This window comes from Lepus europaeus, chromosome 1, assembly GCF_033115175.1.
Source record: "Lepus europaeus isolate LE1 chromosome 1, mLepTim1.pri, whole genome shotgun sequence".
Lineage (NCBI taxonomy): Eukaryota > Metazoa > Chordata > Mammalia > Lagomorpha > Leporidae > Lepus > Lepus europaeus.
Genome location: NC_084827.1, coordinates 2337342 through 2352888, shown reverse-complemented (window position 1 = coordinate 2352888; position 15547 = coordinate 2337342). Strand labels below are relative to the sequence as shown.

Below are 15547 nucleotides of genomic sequence, written 5' to 3'. Positions count from 1 at the left end.
TATATTGTGACCAGTACAGGCTGGGAACAATGTTCTACATCAGTTCACAATGGTTTCATGGCCCAAGCCTGGAAAAAATGAATCGCTCTTTCAGAAGAATGCTATTTTTTAAACTAATTCAAGAGAAAGAGCCAGTTACCCTGGCTGAGTTCGGTCACAGACTGTATTCTTTCCAAAAACTTCACTGGGGCCAGACCTGTGGGGTAGCAGGTAAAGCCACTGCCCGCAGTGCTGACATCCCACATGGGCGCCGGTTCGAGTCCTGGCTGCTCCACTTCCAGCCCGGCTCCCTGCTAATGCACCTGGGAAAGCAGCTGAAGACGGCGCGTGGGCTTGGGCCACTGCACCCACCCATGTGGACCCACATGAAGCTCCTGGCTCTTGGCGCTGGCCTGGCCCAGCCCAGCCACTGCTGTTGCAAACATCTGGAAAGTGAACCAGTGGATAGAAGATCTCTTTCTCCCTCTCTCTCTACAGCTCTGACTTTCAAATAAATTTTTTTTTAAATGTACCAAGTTCTAAAGAGTCTGTTTCAGGTGTCTCTGGAGGCTGCCAGCTCATCCTTAGGTGAATACAGAACCCAGGGGTGTCTCCAGCGTCCTGAGACACACACAGGACTGCCGGGGAGGGGGGGGGGGGGGACGTGCAGCTCTGCCTTGCTTTGGCCTTTGCTGCCGTGGGGCCCATCCTGACACCTGAGCAGAATGAAAAGCCGACTGCAGGCTCAAAACCAGGCTCCCACGGGGGCACAGCCTCGTCTAAAGCCTAAAAACTCAACCTGAAGCTGCGACTGACCCCAGTGTCACTGAGCCCACCCGACACCCGCTGAAGCCACTGCACCTGTGTTTCGTGAACACAGCAACCTCTGCTAGAAGCGATCGCTCACCACTGGGCCTGAGCCCCCAGGCGCCATGAAACGGGGCAGACACGCGAGAGGCTGGCGGGCGGCGCTTACTGCCGAGCCCGTGCCCCTCGGAGCTCTGCCGCACCGTGCACCGCCCACCGCCTCACCAGGCCCCAGCTGGGCTCTGCACCTGCCCACAAGCAGCTCCAGAAGGCACTCTGCCCGCTGCCCACCCGCGCACTGCCACCCACTCCGCTCTGTCCCCCTTAAAATTCTTCTCTACCTCGGCCGCGCCTCCCTGCCTTTGATCCCGAAGACCCTGAAACCCAACAGCCTGGTCTCTACCCGCTGGCCCTTGTCTCTAGAGCTCTTCTCTCAGGCCCGTCCAAGCTGCAGCCCACACGCAGTCCGTGACACATGCGCCACACCCACCTCACTCGCGAGACTTCCTTCCCGGCGCGCATCACCCTCGGTGCCTGCTCTGAAAATCTAAGAACAAACTCTCACTGGCCACTTTTGTACTGTATTTCCAGTACCCAGGCGGTCAAAAACCCAAGTCAGAATGAAGACTGCGTCTGGACAGGTCCCCCAGGTAACTCCTACCAGACACAATATCCGTGGATAGTGGAAAGTTCTGTCACTCAGAACCGTGGTGCTACAGAGTAGGGACAGTACTTCGAAACAAGTTTTGGAAAGACTGAAAAATCCCATTTCACTCTTGTCACCCATTCTTCTGGCAATAATAATTCCTAGGTAGGAGTGAGATTTAAGAGTTCCGTGAGTGGCCACGAAACAGTGCCCAGCCCACAGGAGATAACAAATGGACTGCACTGACCTCTCTCCCCTCTCGGGGCAAGAGTGCCCACACATGTCGACGCACTGACGGCTCACGCCGCAGGATGGCCCTGGAGTTCCTCTGTGTGGGCTCTGGAACCGACCCAGCTCCCCAGCTCCAAAGCAACTACCTGCATCTCCTCGCTCCTCGGTGTCCTCACTGAGACGGGCAGCACACACCCGTCTACGTGCCGGGGTCCCTACAGGGCAGCTGGGAGGCTCCTACACCACTGAGCACAGCACACAACCCCCAGACGGCAGCGGCACCATCAGAAACAGTCACAACTCGGCTCCTCCGGTGCGAGCAAACCGCTTTAATTTACAGCTTAACGTGCGCCATGAAGTCCAGGCTTCTCCACTCTCGCCGGGCTCCTGTGGGAAATGAAGAGGCAGCGTTCAGCATGTCTGTTCTCACTAATTCACGCCCATCAGTCTGACCCAGCGATCGTGAGGAGCCCGGCAGCCAGCCCACACGCTGAAGGGCTCCCAGTTCGGTCAGCGACACAGAACGCTAGCGCCTACGTGCAGACACTGGGCCGCCTGCTGGAGACTTAACAGATGGAGGAGGAAGCCTGGAAAGGACTAGGACTTGGGGCTGTACATAAGCAACGCTGCAGATAAATAAGAAAAGCAGCTTAGCCACCTGCCCTGTGGTGACTCTTGTCTCCACCTCCCCCTCCCCCTCCTTGGAGACCCAAACCAATTACTGGCATTTCAGGCCAATGAGCTACCTTCTAATTAACGTAACGACAGGGGCCAGCAGCAGCGGGCTAACCACTGCCTGCAATGCTGGCATCCAGTGTGGGCCCAATGGGGTCCTGGCTGTTCCCACTTGTGATCCAGCTCCCTGCTGTGGCCTGGGAAAGCAGAAGATGGCCCCAGTGTTTGGGCCCCTGCACCCACGTGGGAGGCCTGGAAGACGAGCCAGGCTCCTGGCTTCAGCCTAGCCCAGCCCCAGCTATTATGGCCATTTGGGGAGTGAACCAGTGGACAGAGGACCTCTCTCTGTCTCTCCTCTCCTTCAAATAAATAAATCTTTTAAAAAATTATAATACTAATCAATAAATTACTAATAAAATATACTAACAATAAAATTACGATACTAATAGCATGATTTAATAGAAACACAATAGTCATTTAATGCTTCTTTTCCTATAAGAATTCTCTAGGCATTTTTGAATAATGGCCAGTTAATCAAGTGCAAAAATTAATTTAAAAGCATGTTAAATTAGAATGCTGGAACCCTGAGGATTCTGTGGGAACAGAGAATTCTCCTAAACCTTCCTTTTTGAGAAATTTAACTCTTGACTTCCCGACCTGGAAAACGAAAGGGCCGTAGTCCTTCAGTGCTTCAAGAAGTCACTTCCAGCCCTGGCACGGCGCAGTGGGTCAAGCCGCCAGCTGCAGCACCAGCGTCCCCCCAGGCGCCAGTTAGCGTTCCGACTGCTCCACCTCTGATGCAGCTCCCCATCCACATGCCTGGGAAAGCAGCGGACGATGGCCCAAGTCCTTGGGCTCCTGCACCCACAGGGAGACCCGGAAGGAGCGCCTGCTTCATCCTGGCCCAGCCCCAGCTGTTGCGGCCTGTGGGCAGTGAGCCAGATGAAGATTCACCCAGGAGTGCTGAGCACCACTGCCGCTGGAGGGCAGGACACGAGTCCCGCAGCCACACTGTCAGCTGCCTCGTCACTGCACCCTGTGCACGACACAAAGCTGGTCTTCACCTCTGTCAGAGTTGCTTGCGGGGCTGGTGTTATGGTGTAGCCACAGCCTTCGACATCAGCATCCCATTCTTTTTTTTAAGATTTTATTTATTTGAAAGGCAGAGTTAGAGGGAGAGGCAGGATGAGAGAGATCTTCCATGCACTGGTTCACGCCCCCAAACGGCCGCACGGCACAGCCAGGCCAAGCCAAAGCCGGAAGCCCGGCGCTCCATCAGGTCTCCCGTGTGGGTGGCAGGGACCCAACCACACAACTCTCCATCTGCTGCCTCCCAGGACACAGCAGCAAGAAGCTCAGTTGGAACGAAGAGCAGCCATCCCAGGTGGCGCCTAATCTGCTGTACCACCCCCCCCCCCAGAATTATTTTTAAATATACAATGATAACGAAGATGAGACATGCAGGGTGTAAATGTAAAAATACTGAAGACAGAAGTCAAACACATGACATGGTTAATTTTGCCTCATTCTGTGTGGCGTCTTCCAGCCCGTCCCTAAAGCAACGTCAAAGCACGTTTATGACAAGAAGGCACATGGGACGACTTCTCTTTTTTTTTTTTTTTTTTTTTTTTTGACAGGCAGAGTTAGACAGTGAGAGAGAGAGAGAGAGAGAGAGAGAGAAAGGGCTTCCTTCCACTGGTTCACTCCCCAAATGGCCACTACAGCCGGCGTACTGCGCCGATCCAAAGCCAGGAGCCAGGTGCTTCTCCTGGTCTCCCATGGGGTGCAGGGCCCAAGCACTTGGGCCATCCTCCACTGCCCTCCCGGGCCACAGCAGAGGATTAGCCAAGTGAGCCGCGGCGCTGGCCACAAATGGGACGTCTTAAAAAGTGGGAGTAGGGAAGGTGTTTGGCCCAGTGCTTAACAAGCTCTTGGGACACTCACTCACATTCCACACTGGAATGCCTGGCTTTGAGTCCAGGTTCCACTCCCAATCCCCATCCCAGGTTCCCGCTACTGTGCACCCTGGGAGCCAGCAGGTGCTAGCCCACCTGGGACACCCAGGTTAAGCTCCCAGCTCCTGGCTTTAGCCTGGCCCAGCCCTTGCCATCGCAGGCAGCTGGGGAGTGAGCCCGCAGATGGACTGACTCTCTCCTCTCTCCCTCCCTCCCCATCCCACCTCACAGAAGCCACTCACCTTCTTCAGTGGGAACCGGAGGCCGATGTTAAGGGGCAGCAGGTTATGCTCCCAACGGGGAAGCCTGCAGCCCAGCACTGAGCGCTCTGCTTCCAACCCAGCTCCCTGCTCACTTCAGAGACCTGGAGGGCGCTCCCGGCTCCAGCCGGCCCAGCCCCACTGTCGCAGTCATTTGGGGAGTGAACCAGCGACAAAAACTAACATTCTCTCTCTGTCTCACTCGGCCTCTCCAATAAGTCAGCGACTCTCTCACATGGGAATGTGGGGCAGGCTCACCTGAGAAGAGCCGCGTGTGCACATCAGTCTTCATCGTCAGGGAGGATGCCCAGCTCTTCATCTGTCCACTGGGCAGGATCTGGATACGGGAAGTGCCCCTGGTGACAGCCATTTCAAAGGAGAAAAGTCAGCAACACACACTTCGTAAAGCTAATTCTAAAGGAAACGTTGGAAGAGAAACTGTGCTAAGCTAATGCCACACACAGCCTTTGACACTCCACAGGGACAATTCTACTTCACCTGACAGCCCAGCTGTTCTTCACGGCCCACAGTCTAAATCCCAAAGCTTTCCTACTGTGGCAGTGCCAGCAGCCCAAGACAGTGGTATGTCTGGATGGGGGGCGGGAGAGGAGGGGCAACAATCCCAGTGATACCCGTATCTTGGCAGTGTCTTGGAGTCCTGGCAAAGCTCAGTGTTTCAGACTGTCCTCCTTCCCGCTGTGGGGTCTGGGGGCCTCGGTACTGCAGCATCTTCAGCCCTGACCTACGGACACATCTGGCTGCATCACCATCTCACACCTAACACCCATGTACGAGAGTACTTCAAAAAGTTCATGGACAGCTAGGGGCTAGAGTTATGGCTCCACTTCCAATCCAGCTCCCTGCTAATGCGCCTGGGAAGGCAGCAGAAGATGGCCCAGGTGCTGGGCCCTGCCACTCACAGATGGAGTTTCGGGCCTGGCTTCAGCCCTGCCCAGCCCTAGCCGTTACACTTTGGGAGTGAACCAACAGATGCAAGATCTCACTCTCTCTCTCCTCCTTTCTTTCTTTCTAACTTTCTTTCTCTAACTCTGCCTTTCAAAGAAATAAATCTTAAAAAAAAAAAAAAAAGAAAGAAAAACCATGGAAAATGGAATTAAAAGTTTGGATAACAAAAATTTTTGAAATCCAAGTAATGAGGAGTCTCTAAAAAGTTCATGAAAATGCATATTATGAAGAAACTACACATGGAATTCGCATTTTTTGTACCACAAGAAAGTCTTTTAATGCCATTTTCGTATCCTCCTGCCAGCTGCCATAATGAATCAGGTGTTTTGAACAGTGAGTGTGCTACCAGTTCACTACCACCTGGGCAGTCCGGGAGAACAGCCCAGAGACGTCCTGAGATGGCAGAGCCACCTGGTGTTTCTGTAACCTGAACAGCACTCCCATCTAGCACCCGCCCCAACCTGGAAACAAACTCCGATGTACTAAGGTCACAAGGACAGATTTCAGCATCTTAATGGTGTAATGGTGCAGCAAACAGAATCCATGATAAACAGGACATCAGTTGAGGCCAATGAAGAAGTCACCAACAGTGAACTTCCCTCCTCAAGACGAATTAACTCACAGCTGACGGCCCACACTCACCACGTAAAGGAATTCAAGTGTGAAATGTAACCTACCCATCGACCTCCACCTCGGAAGGTAAAGGCGTTACTAGTTTCTAGTCTCCCTTCCGAATATTGCAACCTAACAGGACATAAGATGTGGACCACTTAAGTGTACACCCTGTACAGAAACGTCAGAGACAACGTGTTCCAGCAAATCACCATGGACAGCACGGGGGTGAAAGGACACATCCAGACGGGAGGTTTACAGACAGACACACACAGAGGCTAAGCAGGGTCTCTGTCCTGCCCTACCCCACAAGCACGTCAACCATTCTCCCACACTTACCAGCACAGCGTCGGAGTCATGCCAAAAGCGCCAGAGAATCCAAAACCACATGGTTGCGCTGAAGACCTCGCCCCTGATCAGCTGGGACCTGGTCAGCTGGGGAAACTGTCTGTACTGGGGCTCGATGTGCACCCCGCCGCCAGCACTGCAAGAGAGCGAGCTGTCAGCAGCGACCGCAGGGCCACAGCCTAGAAATCAGAGCTGCCCTCCACAGAATCAGCAACAAACCAGAAAAAGTTCACACACCCTTGAGACACGAATTCTTCCTTAAGCTTGCTTTAAATACGTAGCCACAAAAATTGGCTGGACGAGGCTAATCAGAGTTTCCAGTTAGGAAATATTCATGATTTTGCACCAGAAATATGAATGTACTTTGGGATGCTGGCCTCAGAGGTTTTGGTTACGGGATTTCTTTACACTTTTTTTTATAACATTTATTATTTTTGAAAGGTGGAGTTCTAGAGGCAGACAGAGAAGTCTTCCACCTGCTGGTTCACTCCCCAAATGGCCACAATGGCCAGAGCTGCACCGTTCTGAAGCCAGGAGCCAGGAGCTTCTACCAGGTCTCCCACATGGGTGCAGGGGCCCGAGGACTTGGCCATCTTCTACTGCTTTCCCAGGCCACAGCAGAGAGCTGGATCAGAAGTGGAGCAGCCCAGACTCGAACCCGCGCCCATGTGGGATGCCGGCACCACAAGTGGAGGCTTCACCTACTACACTGCAGCACACGGCCATGTGACAGGCTTTACACACATCTGGGCGTAAGGGCCATTAGTAAAACTGATTTAGATCTGAGAATTCTAGGACTACACTTCAAACCCATGCCAGCATTTCAGGACCGCCAAGGTGACATTCTGTTGTAACCGTGATCTGAAACTGGTCACTGACTGTAAGGTGCAAGTCTTTCTGGACAAAGATTTGAAGATGCCATTGAAAGAAAAGGAAGAGGGGCCTGTGCTGTGGCGTAGCGGGTAAAGCTGCCGCCTGCAGCGCCGGCATCCCATATGGGCGCCAGTTCGAGTCCCGGCTGCTGCTCTTCCCATCCAGCTCTCTGCTACGGCCTGGGAAAGCACTAGAGGACAGCCCACGTCCTTGGATCCCTGCACCCACGTGGGGGACCTGGAAGAAGCTCCTGGCTCCTGGCTTACGATCAGCACAGCTCCAGCCATAGCGGCCATCTGGGGAGTGAACCAGCAGATGGAAGACCTCTCTCTCTCTCTCTCCCCTTGTACGCTGTGTTCCAAACCAGGCCATCACTACTCTGAGGCAGACTAGCTACACTGAACAACCCTCCGAACTGAAGCAATGATACTGCATGAAATTTTTCTTTCGCTGATTTTTTTCAAACATCACTGGCACAAAAGAAAGAAAGCTGAGGGCCAGTGTCGTGCTGCAGTGGCCGGGCCACCACCCGCAATGCCAGCGTCCCACAGTGCAACACCAGTTGGAATCCCGGCTGCTCAGCTTCTGATCCAACTCCCTGCTCACGTGCCTGGGAAAGCAGAAGATGGCCCGAGTGCTTGGTCCAAGCCAGCGCGTCAGAGACCTGGGCGGAGTTCCAGGTTCCTGGCTTCGACCTGGACCAGGCCTGGGCTTTGTGGCCATTTGGAGAGTGACCAGCAAGTGGAAGACACCCATTTATCTCCCTTGTGCACGCTCCTCCTCGTTCCCTCTGTCACTCTGGCCTTCAAGTAGATTAATGTTTTACCAAACAAAAAGAAAAAAAGACATTTACCAAGGACAGAAATCCAAGTGCAAAGGAAGCCTGGGGATTCAGCAGGTACGAAGCCGCTGCTCGCCAGGAGCCCTCGCACTGCTCCCGGAGGTAAAGGGTGTGGCACAGAGCAGGTGCAGCCACGACCAGGAATCCACTCGCTCCCTGAAGGAACGACAGCCCGCAGTCCCGGGAGCCTGAGGGACGGAAGCCTGGGGCCGGAGGAGACGGGCGTTTGCTGCCAGGACGCCGGCTGCACGGTCAGGCCTGGAACGGTGTGGCCCACTCACCCCAGGCCCAGAACCGAGGTGACCTTGGCCAGGGGTGCCTTCAGGAACTGAGGGAAGAAGCCCCACAGACCTGAGTGGACTTCAAAACGTCTGTGAAGACTAAGGCGTCTATTTCATGTATAAAAAGCTGAAATTATGCAGCTTTCTCAATACACACTTGTATGAACTTTTTTAATTTTTTAAAGATTTATTTGTTTAAAAGGCAGAGTGACAGAGAGACGGATTCTTCCATCCACTGGTTCATTCCCCAAACGTCCACAACAGCCACAGCTGAGCCAGGCAGAAGCCAGGGGCCAGTAATTCCACCCAGGTCTCCCATGTGGGCTGCAGGGACCCAAGTCCTTGAGCCGCCGTCCACTGCTTCCCAGGCACACCAGCAAGAAGTGGAGTAGTCAGCATGCAAATCAACACCCTGATGAGGCCGCAGGGACCCCGCTGTGCCGCCCCCACCCCAGGCAGCAGGGACCCCGCTGTGCCACACACACACCCCCCACCCCCCACCCCAAGCAGCAGGGACCCCGCTGTGCGGCCCCCACCCCAGGCAGCAGGGACCCCGCTGTGACTACCCCCCCCAGGCAGCAGGTGACCCCACTGTGCCACCCCCCCCCCCAGGCAGCAGGGACCCCGCTGTGCCACCCCCACCCCAGGCAGCAGCAGGTAACCCCGCTGTGCCACCCCCCCCCCCCCCGCCCCAGGCAGCAGGTGACCCCGCTGTGACTACCCCCCCCTTGCCTCAGGCAGCAGGGACCCCGCTGTGCCGCCTCCTCCCCAGGCAGCAGCAGGTGGCCCCGCTGTGCCACCCCCACCCCACCCCCGCCCCAGGCAGCAGGTGACCCCGCTGTGCCGCCCCCACCCAAGGCAGCAGCAGGTGACCCCGCTGTGCCGCCCCCACCCCCGGCAGCAGGGGACCCCGCTGTGACCCCCCCCCCCCCGCCCCAGGCAGCAGGTGACCCCGCTGTGCCGCCCCCACCCAAGGCAGCAGCAGGTGACCCCGCTGTGCCGCCCCCACCCCCGGCAGCAGGGGACCCCCACACCGCCAGCGCACTCCCCAGCAGACTCAGGCGATGGCTCCGGGCCTTGGGTCAATGTCACCCAATTCCCGGATCCCGGCCCTGGCCCCGGCCGAGGCAGGCATGTGGGGAGGGACCCGGCAGGAATCAGACCGTGCTCCTTTCCTGCTTACGTAGAATAAAAGCCCGGGTCCTGGAGCGCAGCCCAGTCCAGCCCAGCGCGTCTCCCACCGATTCCACGCTTCCCTCCCCGCCCTGGGCTCGGTGCCCCCAGCGCCGCGGCCCCGGGACAGACAAGGGCCCGCGTGTCCCCCCGCCCTGGGCTCCGTCCCCCCCGCCCTCGCCCCCGGGACAGAGAGCGGCCCGCGTGTCCCCCCCGCCCTCGCCCCCGGGACAGAGAGCGGCCCGCGTGTCCCCCCGCCCTGGGCTCCGTCCCCCCCGCCCTCGCCCCCGGGACAGAGAGCGGCCTGCGTGTCCCCCCTCTGCCCTGGGCTCGCTGCCCCCCGCCCTCGCCCCCGGGACAGAGAGCGGCCCGCGTGTCCCCCCGCCCTGGGCTCGGTGCCCCCAGCGCCGCGGGCCCCGGGACAGAGAGCGGCCCGCGTGTCCCCCCTCTGCCCTGGGCTCGGTGCCCCCAGCGCCGCGGGCCCCGGGACAGAGAGCGGCCCGCGTGTCCCCCCTCTGCCCTGGGCTCCGTCCCCCCCGCCCTCGCCCCCGGGACAGAGAGCGGCCCGCGTGTCCCCCCGCCCTCGCTCCCGGGACAGAGAGCGGCCTGCGTGTCCCCCCTCTGCCCTGGGCTCGGTGCCCCCAGCGCCGCGGGCCCCGGGACACAGAGCGGCCCGCGTGTCCCCCCGCCCTCGCCCCCGGGACAGACGAGAGCCCGCGTGTTCCCCCGCCCTGGGCTCGGTGCCCCCAGCGCCGCGGCCCCCGGGACAGACGAGCGGCCCACGTGTCCACCCCCGCCCTCGCCCCCGGGACAGACGAGCGGCCCGCGTGTCCCCCCGCCCTGGGCTCCGTCCCCCCGCCCTCGCCCCCGGGACAGACGAGCGGCCCGCGTGTCCCCCCGCCCTGGGCTCGGTGCCCCCCGCCCTCGCCCCCGGGACAGAGAGCGGCCCGCGTGTCCCCCCTCTGCCCTGGGCTCGGTGCCCCCAGCGCCGCGGGCCCCGGGACAGAGATCGGCCCGCGTGTCCCCCCGCCCTGGGCTCGGTGCCCCCCGCCCTCGCCCCCGGGACAGAGAGCGGCCCGCGTGTCCCCCCTCTGCCCTGGGCTCGGTGCCCCCCGCCCTCGCCCCCGGGACAGAGAGCGGCCCGCGTGTCCCCCCGCCCTGGGCTCCGTCCCCCCCCGCCCTCGCCCCCGGGACAGACGAGCGGCCCGCGTGTCCCCCCGCCCTGGGCTCGGTGCCCCCCGCCCTCGCCCCCGGGACAGACGAGCGGCCCGCGTGTCCCCCCGCCCTGGGCTCGGTGCCCCCCGCCCTCGCCCCCGGGACAGAGAGCGGCCCGCGTGTCCCCCCGCCCTCGCCCCCGGGACAGACGAGCGGCCCGCGTGTCCACCCCCGCCCTCGCCCCCGGGACACAGAGCGGCCCGCGTGTCCCCCCGCCCTCCTGCCGACAGTCCTTACGAGGCGGCAGGAAGCGTTTAACACTCCGGGGGACGGTCACTCGTTTAGCGACACGGACACTGGCTGTCCCCAGCAGAAGGGCGAGGAACCTGGGCTTTTCCAAGCCGCACAGCCGGAGTGTGGCAGAGCCGGGCCTCGAAGCCGGCCAGCCCGGGCCCGATCCTGCAGAGCCCCGAGGTGCGGAGGTGCGGCGTCGCGGACGCGCAGGCCTGGGCGCGGATCTCAAGGTGAGGGCGTCCGCAGACCGGCGCTTCCCTGGAGGAGAAGAAGCCCCCACCCGAACCCTCCACTCACTGACGGACTCCACTGCCTCCCGCCGCTCGGAAGAGAGGGCCTGCGACGCGAAGGACAGGGGCCAGCCGGGTCAGCGCCGCCATGTTGCCCGCCTCCGGAAGCCCGCCCGCCCCGAGCGCGTCACTTCCTGCGGCGCCCGCCGGATGTGGGCGGTGTCGCGCGACGGAAGCCGAGGAGGGCCGCCGGCGCTCCACGCTCGAAGCGGCTGCCAGCCACGCCCGCTCTGGGAGCGGGCGGTTTCGGGGTGCCGTCTCACGGGCGGGTGCTTTGTGGGGAGGCTCAGGCGTCAGCTGGGAGAAGCCGAGCCCCCGGAGGGAGGCTGGGGGCCGCGTGGTGACTCGGCGGCCCTGTGCTGAGGCGCTGCGAGCCTGCACCTGCCTTTCCCAGGGCAGCCCCTGCGGTCTCCCCAGGGGCTCACGATGCTGTCCTAGAGCCTTCGTTCTGTTCTGCAGACTTGAGTATCTCCCGCCCTTAGAACCTGGACTGGTAGCGTCTGAACTCACCCTAGACACGCGGGTCAAGTCTGGGCGAGACCAAGGGGCCAGTTTGACTCCTTGACCTTGGCCAGCCCTGGACTCCTGGATGTAGTAATACTTTGTTCGCTCTTAGACCAGGCTCCTCCGGACCCCCCCGCCAATGCCCGGGGTCTCCCGTATGGATTAGGGGTTTTCCCAGAGCCTTGGCGCAGCCTGCCAACCTCACTCTGAACGGATCTCCCTCCCCGCTCACAAGTGTGGAAGCCAGGGTACTTGGGCAGGGAAGTATGGATCTAGACTACGACTTGAGTCATCTGTGACAGGAAAGCGAACCCACGCGGAGCTAGGGCTGGGAGCCACCCCTGGCCCGCCAGGACAGCTTCTCGGTTGACCTCTGCCCTCGCCCCGTCCTCCCGCCCTCCTGACTTGCATGTGGCATAGAAACTAGAGGAGAGCTCCCACTGTTTGCTGCACGACAGTCGATATGCAGCAGGTGGCTCCCTCTGGGCGACCCCTAACCAGTGACCGTCTCCGGCGACGTAAAAACCACTGGACCGGGAGGGCGGGCGACCCCTCGCTGCGGGGAGACCACTGCCCAAGCTACTTGGCCGCCTTGCTTCCAGCAAAGAAAGCCACAGAAAAGGCGCAGTTTAAAAAGAGCATACAGCTCGGGAACGTGGAGATAAAACAGCTCTGCCAGTCGGCTGGGGACGACTCGTTTCAGCTCTCCAAGCGCCGATGGTCAGTGCCATCACCTGCGAGCCACGGTGGCGCTTGGCCCACAGTAAGTCCTCAGTAGATGCTCATCCCTTCCTCTCCCGGTGCCGAAGAGATGCAGCACCCTGCCCCTCTTCCTTACTGACCTTTAATGTTTGCTTTATTTCTTAGTCTTTTTTTTCTTAAGATTTATTCATTTACTTGAAAAAGAGATCTTCCATCTGCTGGTTCACTCCCCAGATGGCTGCAACAGCCAGGAGCCGGGAGCTTCCTCCAAGTCTCCCACATGGGTGCAGGGCCCAAGCACGCGGGCCATCCTCTGCTGCTTTCCCAGGTGCATTCCCGGGGAGCTGGAGTGGAAGTGGAGCAGTAGGGACTTGAACCGGCACCCCTGTGGGATACTGGGACCCATATGGGATGCCGTTGCCACAGGCAGCAGCTTTACCACAACACCAGCCTTACTGTTTTTTTTTTTTTTTTTTTTTTTCTTTAAGGTGTGTTTATTTGAAAGGCAGAGTGACAGAGAGCAAGAGATACCTTCCATCATCTGGTTGACTCCCCGCATGGCCACACAGCCAGGACTGGTCTGGACAGAAGTCAGGAGCCCACGATGCCATCTGGGTGGCAGGAATCCAAGTGGGTGAGCCGTTATCTGCTGCCTCTCAGGCACGTCAGCAAGGAGCACCCAGTATGGGCTGTGGGCCCCCAGGCACGGGGGTGGGCTCACCCCACTGGGCCACGGTGGGTTCCCAACCAGCAGTGTGGATCTGAGTAGAACACCTGTGAGTCCTTGGCTTTAACCTCGCGACACACATTCTGGTTTCTTTGTATGCTTACTGAAGGACTGCCATCATTAAACTGTGTGACTGTGACAGCAGACGCCCTTGTCTTCCACACCCACTCTCAGAACTCCAAGGGCAGGCATCCCTCCCTGCCTTCTGCAGGCTGCTGGCTATCAGATGGGCACTTCCGAAGGCGAGGGACGGGATCCCCGGATCCGGCACCAGGCGCTCGGCTTCTCGATGCAAATCAGGCTCCCAATGCAACAGTATGAGAGCAACTGAGCAGCCCCAGACAGGGAGCCTCTCCACAGCCGGAAATAGGACACAGGAGGAAGACAGGGCAACTGTTCCCAGAGCGTACTCACTTCCTCCCCGGCAGGGCTGACTTGGTCTCTCTGGCCCGAGAGTCTTGGGAGGAAGAGGGAACTGAACCATGATCTCGCTTCGGGAGAAACGCCGCGCTGTCACTGTCCACTGTACCCAGGCAAGCGGCCCTTTTCCCCTAAGGCAATAACTTCATAAATCAAATTTAGTTTAGCTTTGATTATTTTTTAAAGATTTATTTATTTGAAAGGCAGAGTTATAGAGAAGCAGAGGCAGAGAGAGGTTTTCCACCTGCAGGTTCACTCCCCAAGTAGCTGCAGCGGCCGTGGCTGGGCCAGGTGGAAACCAGGAGCTTCTCCCAGGTCTCCCACGTGGGTGGCAGGGACCCAAACACTTGGGCCGTCTTCTGCTGCTTTCCCAGGCCAGCAGCAGGGACACAAACTGGGACCCCTATGGGATGCCAGTATCACAGGCGGTAACTTTACCAGCCACATCACAACACCAGCCCCACTTTTTTCCTTTTTAAAAAAGTTATTTATTCCTATATTTGAAAGGCAGAGAGAAAAGGTGAGATCTTCCATCCATGGCTCACTCCCCAGATGCCCTCAGCACAGAGCAAAGTCAAAGCCAGGAGCCTGGAACCCCACCTGGGTCTCCCGTGTGAGCAGCAGGGACCCAAGCACTCGAGCCATCAGCTGCTCCCTTCCAGGGTTGTGGACTGGACAATGAACCTGGGCACTCCAACATGGGATGTGGGAGTCCCAAGAGGCGGCTGACCACTGTACCACACACACCCCCAGGCTAGGAAGACCTGAGCTGCAGGACCCAGCTAACCCGCACGCAGATGTCCAAGGCACAGAAACTCAGAGGGGCGGTGTTGTTTTAAACCACTGAGCTCTGGATGGCTTCTATGCTGGCTCCTGCTGGTGTACCTGGGAGCCAGCAGGTGATGGCTCAAGTACGTGAGTCCGTGCGACCCACGTGGGACACCCAGCCCGAGTTCTGGGCTCCCAACTCCAAGCCTTCCTCCCTCCAGACTACTCTGGGCATCTGGAGAGTGAGCCCGGGAAGGAAGCTCTGTGTCTGTCTGCTCTCAAATAAATAAAAACTTAAGAAGAAATTTAAAAAAATGAACTTCATCCTGAAGGAAGAGTGGACAAATCTAGTCCAGTGGTCAGCGCAGGACTTTGGAGAGCAAAGGACTTAACTTCCCATCCACTGCTGACAGCAGAGGTCTCCAAGACACGCAAGGTAATCCCTGGGGTGCAGGGATAAAATGTGGTATTTTTTCATGTAAAGACGTAAGAAATTAAGCCTCACTAGTGCCCACTCTACTGGCCCTGGAATCCGGCAGTCCTGTCAGCCAGCCACATGTCACACACATGTCGTCACTGAGACGACAGTCCACAGGTGGGCACGGCGAGGGGGCAGCGAGCAGCTGCCCCTGCACATGTCACAGCACAGACGCCACTGGGTGCTGCTTCGGGCCTCAAGCTCTTGGTGAACAGGATATACTGGTCACAGCAACTGCAAGTTACCCAAGATTAACCCACTGACACAGAAACCGCAACCAGCAACAGCGTTGAAGTCCCAGGGAGCAGGGCTCAGTCTGCTCCTGTCTGGCTGTCAGCCACACTAATCATCACTTTGGGAGCCTGCACTGTTGTGCAACGGGCTAAATCGCACCCGCTACACCACCTTCTCATATGGGAGCAGGGTTCAAGTCCTAGCTCCTCCACTTGTATAAAGATTTTTTTTTTTTTTTATTTGAGAGGTAGAGTTACAGACAGTGACTGGGAGAGAGAGAAAGGTCTTCCATCCACTGGTTCACTCCCCAAATGGCCGCAACGACTGG

General features: G+C 58.5%; 1 protein-coding gene across 1 annotated transcript; it reads right to left on the bottom strand.

The window, feature by feature from the left end:
* Nucleotides 1-1972: 1972 nt before the first annotated feature.
* On the bottom strand, nucleotides 1973-11503 carry NDUFB2 (NADH:ubiquinone oxidoreductase subunit B2). The gene is made up of 4 exons (XM_062186711.1): nucleotides 11394-11503; nucleotides 6471-6615; nucleotides 4812-4909; nucleotides 1973-2050 (listed from the first exon to the last, which is right to left on the bottom strand). The coding sequence occupies exons 1-3, from the start codon at nucleotides 11474-11476 to the stop codon at nucleotides 4835-4837; spliced, it is 303 nt and encodes a 100-aa protein (XP_062042695.1). The 5' UTR covers nucleotides 11477-11503; the 3' UTR covers nucleotides 1973-2050; nucleotides 4812-4834.
* Between the last annotated feature and the right edge of the window lie 4044 nt (nucleotides 11504-15547).

Bases quoted from the DNA above. Each gene is read 5' to 3' on its own strand.
- NDUFB2 (XM_062186711.1), bottom strand. From the start codon at position 11,476: ATGGCGGCGCTGACCCGGCTGGCCCCTGTCCTTCGCGTCGCAGGCCCT. The intron at 6,616-11,393 runs GTGAGTGGAGGG...GCTCTCTTGCAG, and splicing joins GGAGGCAGTGGAGTCCGTCA to TGCTGGCGGCGGGGTGCACA. The intron at 4,910-6,470 runs GTAAGTGTGGGA...GGCTGTCACCAG, and splicing joins ATGACTCCGACGCTGTGCTG to GGGCACTTCCCGTATCCAGA.